Consider the following 15,253-nt stretch of genomic DNA (forward strand, 5'->3'; position numbering starts at 1 on the left):
AGGGAACACAGGCTATGCAAGGAGTAATGCCGATTTCTGTGTGTACACGTGGTGCTGGCATTCGCATGTTAGGCAAGGGCGTCTACAATTGGCTATGTTCTCAGTTCAACAATCCTGAAATTTAATTGTAATGCATGGACCTACAAAAATCTATATTTTAAATCTATGAGAATAAGTTTTAAAGGGTTTAAAGATAAGAGAAAATATAGCCAGGCATGGTGTTGTATGTCTGCAATCCTAGCACTTGGGAGACTGAGTCAGGAGGATTGCAGGTGTTAGGCCAACCCTGCAACTTAGCAAGACCCTGTTTCAAAATAGAAACATATAAAGAGGTGAGTATACTACAGAAGTAGAATGCCCCTGGGTTCAATCTCCAGTGCCGCGCACACACACACACACACACACACACACACACACACACACGAATAAAAAAAGAAAGGAAAGAAGAAAGGAAGGAAGAAAAAAGAAAAGGAAAAATACAGCTTAGGGGTAGAATGCCCCTGAGCTCAATTCCCAATATAAGAGGTGGGGGGAGAGAGAGAGAGACAGAGGCAGACAGAGACAGACAGAGACACAGAGAGGAAATATAAATAATCTTCTGGACTAATTAAATTTTAAAAGGCTTTCAATTTTCTATTGGTCAGAATGTTAAATTTCTAAGTTTATTTGAGTTTGTTTTCATAGAACATGGCCAGGCATGTTGACACTTGCTTGTAATCCTAGTACTTGGGAGGCTGAGATGAAGATCCAGGTTCATGGCCAGTCTCAGGTACATATTGAGGCCCTCCACAACCTAGTGAGACCCTGTTTCAAAATAAAGAATAAAAATAGGGTTGGGGGTATAGCTCAGAGGTAGAATGCCACTGGGTTCAATCCCCGGTACTGCAGAATAAAAGTGTTTCTTTAATTCAACACTTCCAAGATGAAGTTTGCTGTACCTGATTATTTTTAGATATAAAATGAATGTTAGTGTTTTTAATGACATTTTGGAAAGAAAGCTTCAAAGTGGATAAAAGTTGTTAAATATAATTGTTCATGTAAAAGATAGACCAAATAACTATAAACATTAGCCATTCAAGCTTACCAATATAAAATCCTTAGGACAAGGGACTATTAGTCTCATGAAAATTTAGAAAATGGTTAAAATAGTAACTAATACTTTATAGACATATATCTGAATAAAATTATCAACAATAGATAACTTGCAAAAGAATTGGAAATTTGTAAGAGAATAGTGAACAGTTACTATGACTATATTTAATAATAAGAATAACATATATGTTTTGTATATGTTATAAAACACTACAGAAAGCCTGTTAGAGACCCCTTTATCTCCGCAACATAAATCCCCCTATTTATTGGTCTTTTTTTTACCACAAGCCCCCACTTCCCTATATAAGCCTCTTACATTGCCGTAAGAAATGTCAACATTTGCTATCTACTTTTTTTTTAACCACATTTGAGGGAGAATAAATCTCTGAAAGGTGTTTTGATAAATAATCAGAAAATAGGTATAATGACTATTCAGATGGATAGCAAAAAAAGTGGAACAAAAAGTTAAAAATGTTAGTATCCCTTGGGTGAAAATGTCTGAGGACAGTTAGATGGTTGTTTATGATTCAAGGCACCAGGTTAAGACTGAATCGCATCATTGTGGTGTGGAATTGTAACGCACGTACCTAGTCTCAGAAATCAATGACTAGACACTGTTGGACTCGGGGAAAGTGAGTTTTCTTTTCTCCGTCTCAGAGTTCTCATTTGCCAAATTAAAGACAAAGACTTAGGAGTAATAGGAGTACATAGCATATTCTATGTAAAATATTCAACACTGTGCTTGGTCTAGGGAAATTGCTCAGTGAATACTGCCATCAATTACTATTAAATTCATTACTATTATTATGGTTGCTAAAACTATCCTCAGTATCTCCTTAAGATCACAGTGACACTGTAAGATTAGATTAACCATAATTCTCGACACAGAGTTCATCATGTCAATTGACCTTATACTTTATGGAATCATTTTAATGAGTAGACATTTTCATATGAAATAAGAATAAATATCGAAATGAATGTTCTTATCTGAAAAAGTCAAAATAATCTATAAATTCATTATTAGGTGATTTTTGTCAATATGGGAAGTTGAAAATATATTCTTGAGCAAACTAAGATAGCTATAGAATCACTAAATAATATAATTTTATAAAACCATTCTTGTATATGTGGTATGTTGTTGTCCAAAGTGTCACTGTGGCTGGGCCTATAATCCTAGTACTTGGGAGGCTGAGATAGGAGGATCCTACCTCAGGATAAATGACTATATTTAATAATAAGAATAACATATATGTTTTGTATATGTTATAAAACACTACAGAAAGCCTGTTGCAGACCCCTTTGTCTCAGTTTCGAGGCCTCGGCAACTTAGCAATACTCTCAGCAACCTAGTGAGACCTTGTTTCAAACTACAAAATTGAAAAGGCTGGGGCTGTAGCTTGGAGGTAAAAGACCCTTGATTTCAATTTCCAGTACAGAAAGAAAGAAAGGAAGAAAGAAAGAAAGAAGGAAAAAAAAGAAAGAAGGGAAAAATCATTAAAACATGTCATGTGTGTCACATTACAATATTATATAGAAAATAGGTATATTTTATCTGTACATTGTATTTTGACAGATGGAAGTTTTTCTAGAGTAACAAGGATAGTGATTTTACTCACACAATAGCAATGAGATAATAACAGTAATGAAAGTAATATATTTTCATTTACCTGTTTCTCATTCAATGTTCCTTGAATGGTGACTAAGTATTGAACATTTCTTTGTGGTATACTCAAGTCCCTTGTAGGAATAACTTGCAGACCAGTGGAGGGAAGGAAGGATGGACAGACACCTATTTCCAAGTCTCAGTGTAAGCGAGGCAGAAAGGGACGCTTCATCAGGGTTGCATAGTTGCTTGGGAATAGAGGTTCAAAGAATCTTGGATATTAAAGAGTGATGGCTCCCTACAGGAACCATGAACTCCAGGTTAGATGGGAAAAGCTCAGGGGCTAATGACCAGAAGATTAAAGCGGATTAGGTGAGGATTAGGAGCCAGGCAAGCCACAGCTGCAAATGCTGCTACAGTTTCTGGTGGAGGAAGATTTGAGTGGGGACCTGAGCAGAAGCGTGATGTGCTTAGAAGCAGGGTGATGACTGTGGAGGGCCCGCAGAGCATTCTGGGATATTCCTTTCAATTTATGGAGAAAAAAAGAAAGTATAAGAGGAAATCCTAAAGTAATGATCTCAGTATTAAAATGAAAGCTTTAAGAAAGCAGGCAGTTGAAAATTAAAAACAACAACAACAACAACAAAAAAAAACAGGTAATAAGAAAGATGGTAGCAGATTTGTTAAAACAGGAAGGAAAGTAATTTACAAAGGAATATAAGAAAATCAGGGTGCTTCTGTGAGAGGTTTCGCTCTGGAATTTACAGTAGAGAGAAACTGAGAAGATAATTCTCTTTTTAAACATAATTGGCAATGTAAACAAAATCTCCAAAATATGTCTATAGTCCGTTTTCTGATTTCTTTGTGTGTGTGTGTGTGTGTGTGTGTGTGTGTGTGTGTGGTACTGGGGGTAGAATCCAGAGGCTTTCTACCTCCAGGCTATATTCTCAGACTTATTTTATACTTTATTTGGAAACAGGGTCTCACTAAGTAGCTGAGGCTGGCTTCGAACCTGTGCGATCCTCCTGTCTCAGCCTCCCAAGCACAGGGTTTACAAGCGTGCGCCACCACGCCCGGCTTCTAATTATTTTTAACTATTAAGCAGACATTCTAAGAGACTTCAGAAATAATGACGGCAACACTAATTTGGATTTTCATTTCAGTAAACTTATTGTCTAAAGTAAACGAACATAACTTTGTTGGGTGAGTAGCACGCTATCCTCACGAGAAATCATTATTTCCTAGCATGGAGACCACTACAATTTGCATGTTTCTGTCTCCTCCAAACCTCAGATGTTGGAGTTTAATTCCCCACGGGCAGTACCGGGAGGTGGGAGGCCTTCTGGTCTCATGTAGGATTCATACTCCCACAGGAAGGCTCTCAGGTGTGGGGCGCCCTCTTCTGCCTGGCACTCTGTACAGACACAACAAGAAGCCCCCCAGTAGATGCAAACATCTTGATGTTGGACCTCCCAGCCTAAATTTCCAGACTTTATAATCACCCTATCTTTGATGTACTGGTATAGCAGCACAAAGCATGCTAACACAGGAACTAAGACCTATTATTGGTGGCTCTGGCGAATGCTGCTTGTTCTGTAGCCCGACCACAGAGGGGTGCTGCTTTGTGCAACTCCTAATAAATGTCCCTAGGTTCCAAGCATGGAAGGTCGCTGCTCTAGGAAAGCTCCCTGACACCCATCTTTCTCTCACAACAGCACAAAGCCTGATATAATAATTTTAAGAGAATTTAATAACTAGGGGATCAGGAAGAGATAGGTGACAATCGTCGCTCCTCTCTGTAGCCAGCTCCTTACTTTTATAGAACTTTAGACAAGGTATCATAAAAGTTAACCAAACACAGAAGCTAACAATGCCACAGGTCATGATAAGGAAGATCAGTGAGGCAGGCATGTGACAAGCTTGGAGGAAGGAGGGCTTAGACATTGCTGGGTGGAGATGACATCAAAGACCCGCAAGTCAGAGATTACACCAAATCCCACTCAGGCAAATACCATGTATTCAAACTGAGCTGGTCCAAGATGAGAATCTCAATGTACGTCCTAAGATGGCCCTTGACAACCTCCTGTCTTTCTAACTTAAAAAACATATTTGGTAAAAAGGGAAATTTCTTTTTGAATATCTTTTTGTTGGTGCACGGTCGTCTCACATTATAATGTAGCTCGTGGCATTAGACAGGGACATGTATGCACCCGGTACTTGGTGCGCTTCCCCATACATGATACTGCAATTGGTTTCCTCACATAGGTACAGAATGTCAATTGAAGTGCTTCCCTTACTAATTCTAAAAGCAGTTAAAAATGATGACATCCTCTGGAGCTGTCATTTTTTTCTAGCTGGCAGGCATGTATTCACTGGGATAAGTATCTAAAAGCCTCTGGTATGGGTGACTTTTACATTTGACTAAATGTGTTTGGGAATGTGTGTATATGTCAAAATGTCTGCATCAGAGGAAAAACCTTATTTAAAAAGTTTTAAAAATCTAGGTACACCGGGTGTGGTGGCGCACGCTTGTAAATCCCCGCACTTGGGAGGTGAAGACAGGAGGATCGCGCAGATTCGAAGCCAGCCGCACTGGCTTAAGAGACCCTGTTTCCAAAAAAAAAAAAAAAAAAAAATAGGTCTCTGGGAGTGTAGCCCAGAGGTAGAAGAGTTTCCAGGAACCAAAAAAAAAAAAAAAAAAAAATCTAGGCACAGTAGCACATGCCTGTAATCCCAGTACTGGGAAGGCGGGAGGATCTCAGGTTCGAGGCCAGTCTCTGAACAAGACTGTCAGCAATTAAATAAGACCCTGATTCAAAACAAAAATTAGAAAGTGGCTGGGGGTATAGGTCAGAGGTAGAATGTCCCTGAGTTCAAAACCCAGTACCAAAAAAACCCCACAAAATAAAAAAAAAGTTATTACAATATCTAAGGTGACTACTTTCCAAAATAAAATACATTGGCAAATATACTCCTTCTTTATTTAAAAAGAGTAATTGTAATTATTTATTTAAATATAATATCTTGGAAGACAATAAAAATATATAAAATTTTCCCTGCTTGGAAAATAATTATATTCACATGAGATTTAATGCCTTAAGAAAAATAATCCATCATACTTATATTTTTTTGTTTCCTGTTTTAATGCATATAAAAGTTATGTTTACAGTATACTGTGGTGTATTGTGAAGAAACACTGTGTCTAAAAGTGACACACATACCTTAATTTAAAAGTGCTTTGTTTCCTTTATTCTTGTTTAAAATTTTTTTAATGCCTTAGAGTTTACATCATAGAGAGGTGAGGTTCAACAAGAGGCGAGGTTCTGCATGCTACAGATGCACACGTGCACAGCTCTTGGTGTATTTCTTTCCACATTCAACCCACTGCCTTCAATTCCCTCCCTGTACATGTTAGCGACATTGGTAGTACTGCCTTTTAATATTGCCATAGTATTATTTTAAAATATTTTTGTTAAATGTTATTTTTTCTTTTTAAAAAATTGTATTGGTACATTGTAGTCATACATCTTAATAGGGTACAAGATGGTGGGGGACTACATGCACACATCACTCATTTAGCCCTTCCCTGATTCCTACCCCATTCCCTCCCCATCCCTCCTTCTCATGTTTGGCTTAGTGATTGACATTGACATGTTTGTGAATATACATCATGTACATTATGGAACCATGCTTTTATATAAGTAATTAGTCTGATGAAAATATGTGATTATTTGACTTATATATTCATTCACTAAACACTGTAAACTAGATAATAATTTATTATATTTTTATCTTAAGTTATATATGTATATATCTACATCTATCTTTATATATCTATCTATAAAACTATATCTTCTATAACTATCTATATATCTGTACATATATATATAGATATGTGATATATATGGATATAAAGTCAGATAGATACATACATACATACATACATACATACATACATACAACCAAAGCCTTGGGTCTTGGATATTTGTTTAATAGTGACACTAAGAATGATAGCTTTAGTTAGTTGTCCTTACTCTGCAGTAAACAACCACTCCATCCACATTCAAATATCCCCACTTCTTACAATCAAGGCTACACATTAATTTCTGAGTTCAAATGCATGCATAGATGCATAAAGAAAAAAATAGGTCATGCACATCAAACTTCCAAATGGAATGCATACCATCATACAAGAAAATTTAATTTCTCTCAAAAAATTTATAATTCAACCTGTTGTAAAATATATCTACTATGAGCAATTGAAAAGCATCGTATTAGTTTTCTACAACTGGATAAGCAATAACCACAAACTCAGCAGTTCAGAGCAACCCACATTCTTTTTGCTGACAGTTTTTGGAAAGCTCATGGTTGGCTAGGCTATCTCAGTAGATTTTTATGAAGCCATCATGCAAATGTCTGGAGGGTCACTTTCATTTTGGAAAAGAATCCCCTTCCAAGTTCATTCAGGTTCTTGGAGGAATTCAATCTCTTTCATTTACAGGACCAAGGCGCTGGTTCCCTTGCTGGCTGCAAGTGCAAGATCACTCTCAGCATTTAGATGCCGCTGCATGGCCAGGCATTCAGCACCTCCACCTTCAAAGCCAGCAAAGGAGGATTCGTCTTGCATCAAATATCTGTGGCTTTGATTGCTTTTGGCTTCCCTCATCTCTGACTTTTAGACCTAGATTTAAGGAGTTTATGTGACTATGTCAGGCCACACAGAAAATCTCCCTTTCTCAAAGCCAACTGGGCCATATGATATAACCTAATTACAGGCATAAGACCCTATTTTTAGTCACATCCCTGGGGTTATATAGGCTGTGAAAACTAAGGGATCACAGAAACCTTGGGGAACACCTCAGAAGTCTGCCTACTATTATTATACAAATCCACCGATTTTTGCAACAGCTGGGCAAGAGTGGGTGATTGAAGAGATATGCACATCTGGAGGAGCCAAGAGAACTCTGCCAGTCATCTCCTTGGTCATTATTTTACTTATTTGGACATCCTCTCTTAATATATATGTCCTTTGCAGCAACCAATGCCCTTACTAAAAAAAATAAAATTAAATGACCTTCAGAACTCTTGGCTCATCTGGAAGTTGGTTGGTTTCAGAAGTGTGTTAATGGGCAAATGGTATAAATCTCAAGACTACATTTCCTGAAAATCCATTCAGCATTCACCTCTTTGGTTTAATGAGCACTCTGTGAGCAGCAGGTACCTGGCAGGGACTGTCTTGGTTCAAGGGCCACATGAGCAAATATGTCAGGGCCCCTGTCCTCACAGAGCTTAGAGTACAGCAGAAAAGACGACCACATGGAAAGACGGTCCAACCCTTTAGCTGTGAGAAATATGTCAGATCAATATAGGAGCCCAGTGAGAACCAGGAAGACAGTCTGAAGCCCAAGCTGTAGCTTAGAGGTGAAGAACCAGGGGTCTGGAATCTGCGGCTGTGGTCAGCATCCCAGCAGGATACTTTCCATGTATATGTGGCTTAGGGTCAAGTTACTTAACATCTCCAGCCTGTCTCCTCTTTTACATAATGTAAGAAATAATAATTTCCTTGTGGGTGGTTGAGAGGGCTAAGTAAAATATGCTCAGGAGCTGATATTTGGAGGAATCTGGAGGGGAGGTGGGATATTTTAGTATTCTAAAAAGAATCACAGGGTCTTTTAAGCATGCCAACGGAAAAGTGATACATTCCTGAAACTGCAGAAGTCAGGAAGTATCCACAGATAAGTGTGTGTGCTATGCCAACTAGCCTCATGCCATACGGAGGGTAGATTGGGGTGACTGCAGGCAGAGGGTGAGTTAGAATGCTGGTACATGGTCTTGGAGAGTATTTTAAGGACAGAGTCTCAGCAAGTCCCTTGACCAAGGGACTTTCAAGAGGAAGGGAAGAACTAGATGGCTGGATCCAGATGCGGTTGGCAGGCCTGCAGTGTGGGGTGGTCCTTAGCCTAAGCCTAAGTCAAGCCATCACAACTGGCCAAGGGTTGGGGTAAATTCCTACCAAGGGGGCCTTGATTAGGATACTAAATAAAGAGGGGCTTGATTAGGATGCTCCAAAGAGGGAATCGATATGATATTCCTGCCTCGGGTCTGAAAGCTTCTTGGGAATCACAGAGCAGGTAGGGAACCAGACACTGTAGTTGTATTAAGAAAGGACCCATGATCTTGGCCTAAGGGCATGCTCTGGGTGAGGAAAACCAGCAGAGGAAAGAGATACGGCAGAGGGTGAACCGTGAACTGTGTCTCTAGTTAATAGTACGCCTTAGGATGACGGGCGACACTTAAAGTACTAATCAGTCTGAGCTGTGGAAACTATGCTACCCACTGGATGTTGAGCAAAATCCGTGAAGAGTTTAAGAGATCACAATGCTCCTGTTTGGGGCTACTTCTAACCTAGACAGCTGGATGCAGAAGCTGTTGGACTGCAATAATGAATATCTCCAGATTACTTCTTCCTTGAATTCCTCGTGTTTTTATTTACTATGTGATGGACTGCTGTAATGTTGACTGGTATAAATGCACACTAGTGACTTTTTTATTAGGTTCAAATATTAATGTAATTACCAGGATGAAGATCTCAGTAATAAGATGGAATAATGCTTTTATTATTTATTTATTTTTTATTTCTTTGGTGGTACTGGGGTTCCTGGAAGCCCTTCTTCCTCCAGGATACACTCCCAGACCTATTTTTATATTTTTATTTGGAAACAGGGACTCTTAAGCCAGAGAGGCTGGCTTCAAACCTACACGATCATCCTGTCTCTGCTTTCAAGTGTGTGCCACCACGCCCAGCTGGAATAATGTTTTAATCACCAATACAGGCAGAGAAATCAAGCTAGATCTTTAAGTCAATCAGTTATAGAAAAAACATGGCTGGAAAATATGAGTTGATTATGTTTCAGTTTCCCTAAGAAACTCCCACCCACCCTCTCCTGTCACAGAGAAGTATGAATCACAGATTTCTTTAACTATCCTCCTTTTGAAAAGATTATTGATATTCTACTTTCATCTAAATATCTTTTTTTGATGTGCTAGCTAGGTTAAGCTAGGTTAATCTTTCATCCTTAATAAAGATTTGAATTTCCAGAGGTATATTTCTGAAGCAGATCAAACAAGTAGGCTATGATAAAAAAAAAAGCAGGTACATAGGGATACCTGGTACAGGTACATGGGGGCTGTTCTGCAGAGAAGTATCACTAAGATTCTTGCATTATATAAATGCAGATTCATACATTACAGATTTATGAAATGCAAAATAATTAAGCTGGATGAAGATTGTTATTATGTGTGGCCAGGGGAAATCCTTAGGCAATATCTCATTTACTCAACACTCTTTTTTAATATATATTTAACAAAGAATTCTTGGTGATAGAGCATGGACTGGGGGCTAGGTTTAAGATGTAGTATAAAGAATCCAGAGTTGTCATGAGATGTTTTCCCATCTAAGTCAGTGGTTCAGTGATGTGTTTTGTTCATGACACTTTGAACCTAAGAAATCAATTCAAGATGCATCAAATAAAGGAAGAAAAAAGGTTTTAAGAAGTTCACAGTTAATCTCACAGATACAGCCAGTCCTAAATAAAACTACACTAAGTCTCCCTGACTCTCAGGACTCTCAGGGGCCCTCTGGTCTCTCTTTTCACGAGCTCCTATGGCCATCAATCTCTGGTGTCTAGTTTGGGTTGCCTCAGACCTGGGGTGATTTGTTCCAATTTTTCACAGGATAATTACTGGATAAATTACTTTTGGGTCAGACATCACTTCAGGTCCAATCATAGTGGAAACTAAAGCCCAGGCTAAAGTACGTTTCCCTAGAACGGTCCTGGTAGGTACTGAAGTAAGTGGAAGAGTACGCAAGTATACCACATGAAAGATTAAAATATGAGTCAACAAGATACAGAGGCTGAGACTGAAACCACAGGTCTTAAGCCAAAGTGATGTAGACTTCGCGGTGCAGGTGGACCTGCACAGTCTGACAGTCTCCGCCTCTCAGCGCGTTCAGGTTTGGTCCAAGGTGTACACAACCAACCACTCATAGGAAACAAACGCATGCTCACTACTGCCTCTCCCTTTCCCTCCCCTTCAAACAGTCAACCTAGGAAGCTAATTTCAATTGAACACAATTCTCTTTGCCTTTCCTTATTCATTCAGCTGTGGCTAACTTTGTTGTTTAGACCATAATGAGTTTAAGAGACCTGAATGTACTTATTCACAGGTACATATGCGCTAGAGACCTGGTCGTGAAGCAGAGAGTGTCTGTGTTTCCTACACAAGGATTTTTCATGAGAAAGGATGTGCCACCATGTTGGTATCCCAGCCTAATGACACAAGGTGTGAAGGTTTTTATTTAAAATTTTCTTGTATTCAAGATGAGAACAATGTTGAAAGAAAGCAGTACTACACATTTTAATTTGTTCATGAGAGCAGGTAGTTAAGAGTCCACCAGACTTATGTTTTGGCTTCGAGAGTAAAATGAGGACAGCGCCCAGGACCAAGAATCTCTCCATCATTTCCATCTGTGACAGGATATGGGAATGGTTGTCACCAGTGGACCTCAAGTGCAGTGATGCAATAGAAAATGCTATTGAGAGCCAAGCACGGTGGTGCATGCCCCTAATCCCAGCAGTCAGGAGGCTGAGACAAGAGGATCAGGGGTAGGAAGCCAGCCTCAGCAACTTAGGGAGTTTCTCACCAACTGAGCAAGGCCATTTCAAAATAATTAAGGAAGCCGGGCGTGGTGGCGCACGCTTGTAATCCCTGCGCTTGGGAGGCTAAGACAGGAGGATCGCGCAGGTTCAAAGCCAGCATCAGCTACTTAGTAAGGCTCTCAGCAACTTAGTGAGACCCTATTTCCAAAATAAACTATAAATGGGTCTGGGAGTATAGCCCAGAGGTAGAAAGCCTCTGGGTTCTACCCCCGTACCACAAAAAAAAAAAAAAATTAAGAAAAGAAATAATATAGGGCTGGAGGTGTAGCTCAGAGGTAGAATGCCTGGGTTCAGGGTTCAACCCTCAGTACAAATAAATAAATGAGTAAATAAAAACAACAACAAAAATATCACACATTTGCTATTGCAGATGGGTCTTCAGGATGTGGAAGAGCCCTTAAATTAGAAGTATCCTGGTCTTTCCTCACTCCAGGGAGGGGAGGCAGCCCCTGGTCAGCCTCCCCGCCTTAGTCTGCTTCGGGAGTGAGAGAAACAGCTACAATTGGGTTAAGTCACGGAAGTGCTGGAGTTAATTTGCCCCAGTAGCTACTGTGTCCTTAATTCAGACACCCCTAAAAATGCTATCCAACCCCTAATTCAACAGTCACTTTTATCCACAGATGAGTAAATGTTTTTACACATGGGAACTGCATGTGTGGTTGATATTTAAAAGGTGATTTTATAACTTACATTACATATTAACAAACAAAATAGGCTCCATCAAAAGGTGCATCCTGCAAACTACGTCATTTAGATAAAAAGAATCAATCTGGGGGCCTCGTGATTTGGCATCTCCAGCGAGTCAATGGAAGCCGCGGCCTTCCTTTGTGTAAATCAGGCATAATTTTCATTCAGAGCAGGCATTAATTTTGTTAAACAGTTGCAAGTACAAACCAGGCTTTTCTGAACACCTTTTGGACATCTTCTATCAGGTCAGCTATGGTGAAGGTTCCAAATCCCTAGCCAGGTTTGAGAGGAGGGGAAGACAAATAGCACAATTTGCTTTGAGTTGCATCTGAGCATGTGGGAGAGCGTGGAGGGAGGGCTGGTACCTGATGCTGCTCATGCTGCCAGTCTCGGACCCAAGCTTGCATCGCTCCAGCTGGCTGGCTACGATCTGGCGCTCGGCCTCCAGCTCGCGGGTCAGTCTTTCAAACTGCAATTCCTGAAAGAAACCCACCAAGAAGATGAGCTCTATGGTCCACATGAAATGTGGCAGTCAGACCAAAATGACAGAATGTCCTGGAAACATGATTTCCCAAGTTGTCAATTTTTATAAAAATAAATATGTATTGGTGCACTGTAATCTCATGTCATATCACACAGCACTTGGTGAGCTTCCCCATGGCTTCCTCCCCTTCCCCATACGTGATATTGAGATGGGCACTGGTATTCTCACATAGGTATACTATGTCAATAGAAGTATCTCCTTCATTCAAAGGTAAGAAACAGGTGTCACTGTAAAATTAATATGAAGTTCAGACAGGCTTTGGGCCTTCTAGCTGTGAAATACTGAATGAATTATTGAATAAATAATTACTGAATGAATTATTGAAGCCTCTGTTTCATCATCTGCAAAATGGGCTTAAAAGATTGATTGTGTAAGATTGATTATGAGAAACAATGCCCATTAAGAAATAAGACATGTGATTTTTGGCTGTTGGACAGCATTCGACAGATATTGCTATTCCTGATGCCAAAGCTGAAATGTTTGATAAATGATTCATTCATAATTACCACTTGTAGAGTTGCTATTTATTTTCTATTGGAATTATAATTGCTTCTATACACTAGTTCGGTGTTCATATGACTTACACATTGTAAATCCAAGGAAAAAATTCTTTAAAACCTGTATTTTTCATGCTTTAAATTCCAGCAGAATGATAATGATACTGATTCTATATAGTTACTAAATTCACAATCTTTGAGATATTTGATAGGTCACCTTAAAAAACATTTGAATCTATGAAAATGCTTCTGCCCAGCTAACTAAAGCTTTGCATTGACTTTTAATGAAAAAATTGACTTTTAATGAAAAATTCAGTTAGAGCTCTAAGGAGCTTAGCTGCTCTCTCCGACAATAACACTTTTGTATCATAGTTTAGACTTTACGTTCATAACACATATTTAAATTTTTGAATATAAATAATTATAGCAAGCCATGCATTGTAAGTAAAATTTTCAGGAAAATATTTTTATAATTACACATTAATTTTTTTCAATAAATAGCCCATATATTATATTTTGGGGTTGAGAAAACAAGAGTGTTATTCTATAATGAAAAATAGGGTAAGAGTCTGTTTTGGATGACTGAAACTCCCAAAGCTCCTTTTTCTTTCCAAAGAAGGCTCTTTTATTTGCTCTAAGGATACATATTTAAAATGTTGCATTTGCTGTATCCTATTAAATGTATTAAAACTACGCTGCCATAAAAGCAGATTTTTTTTTGAAAATTTAAAATAGTTTATTAAAAAGATAGAAGACAGTTACAGCCTCAGGGTAACATGAGTGGGATATTCGAGTGAAATCACCAAAAGCAGATATTTTTTACTGTTGATAGTATTTGGGGAATTTGAGTAAAGATACCCTGAAAATGAAAGTTCAACTTTTCATTCTAAGGTGCTAAGAATGAGAAGGTGTGCTGTAGTTTAATTTCAGACTTTTATTCATACATATCGTGTGTGTGTGTGTGTGTGTGTGTGTGTGTGTGTGTGTTTGTGTTGCTGGGGATTGAACCTAGGAGTATTCTACTTCTGTGCTATACACCAGGCCATATAGATATATGTGTGCGTGTGTGTGTGTGTGTGTGTGTGTGTGTGTGTGTGCGCGCGCGCTCGCGCGCATATGTATGCATATATAATATATATTATTTTGAAACAAGATTTTGTTAAGTTAACGAGGGTCTTGTTAACTTGCTGAGGCTGGCCTCAAACCGGTGGTCCCCCTTGGCTCAGCCTTCCAAGTACTGGGATCAAAGGTATACACCTTCATGCTTGGCTTATTCTTACATATTCTGAAGGGAACCAGGTATTATGGTTAGAAATAACTAAGACGACCACTGACATTTGCACCCTCAATATCTAACCTTTCCTTCTCTTTCAAAGCCCATTCCTTTGTCAAATCCCTGCCACCAAAATATCCAAGTTCTAGATCTTTCATTAGCAGCCTTTGAAACATATTGTGACTTAAATCTGTCCATTTAATAGGAAACCAACTTGTACCTTTACATTGATAACACCTTAAAAACATAATATTTGGTGACCAAACAGAGTTTCTCATGGCTAGATGAAAATTTGCGAATTGTATATCACTAATTTTTAGTTTTCTGCCTTTCCCCAATTATATAGCATCATAGTGACGCAGTATGTCAATGGCCCTCAGGATTCATAAGCATAAGTGGAATTTCCTGTGCTCTGCCCCCCTTCGCATAGATCTGTTTGTCCATTTGGCTTCCTCTTCTTTTTGACTGAAGATTTCCTTCATTATTCCTTGAGTTGGTTCTTTGGGCAGTGAATTCTCTGTACTCAACACATTTTTAAAAAGTTGTTACTTTTTCTTCACTTTTGTTCGAATGTCCTCTCACTTGCACTGTTTCTGACCAATTGTTTAAAAAAATCTATGCTTGCTGGGCGTGGTGGCGCACGCTTGTAATCCCCACGCTTGGGAGGCGAGACAGGAGGATCACGCTGGTTCGAAGCCAGCCGCGCTGGCTTAAGAGACCCTGTTTCCAAATAAAAATATTAAAAAAAAAATAGGTCTGGGAATGTAACCCGGATGTAGAAGTACTCCCAGGAACTCCAGTAACACACACACACACACACACACACACACACACAAA

The 15,253-nt window shown here is 39.0% G+C and overlaps 1 protein-coding gene across 2 annotated transcripts in view; it reads right to left on the reverse strand.

Moving 5' to 3' along the window:
• The window catches only part of CTNND2 (catenin delta 2), a gene marked incomplete at both ends in the record, with an annotated part of 995,918 nt that overhangs the window by 631,321 nt on the left and 349,344 nt on the right, over positions 1-15,253 (reverse strand). For both annotated transcript variants that reach the window (XM_080715500.1, XM_080715499.1), the window contains one exon: positions 12,468-12,580. In XM_080715500.1, the coding sequence (XP_080571626.1) occupies positions 12,468-12,580 (113 nt within the window). The remainder of the gene's footprint in view (positions 1-12,467; positions 12,581-15,253) is intronic.

This window comes from Muscardinus avellanarius (assembly GCF_963383645.1).
Source record: "Muscardinus avellanarius genome assembly, chromosome: 1".
Taxonomy (NCBI): Eukaryota; Metazoa; Chordata; class Mammalia; order Rodentia; family Gliridae; genus Muscardinus; species Muscardinus avellanarius.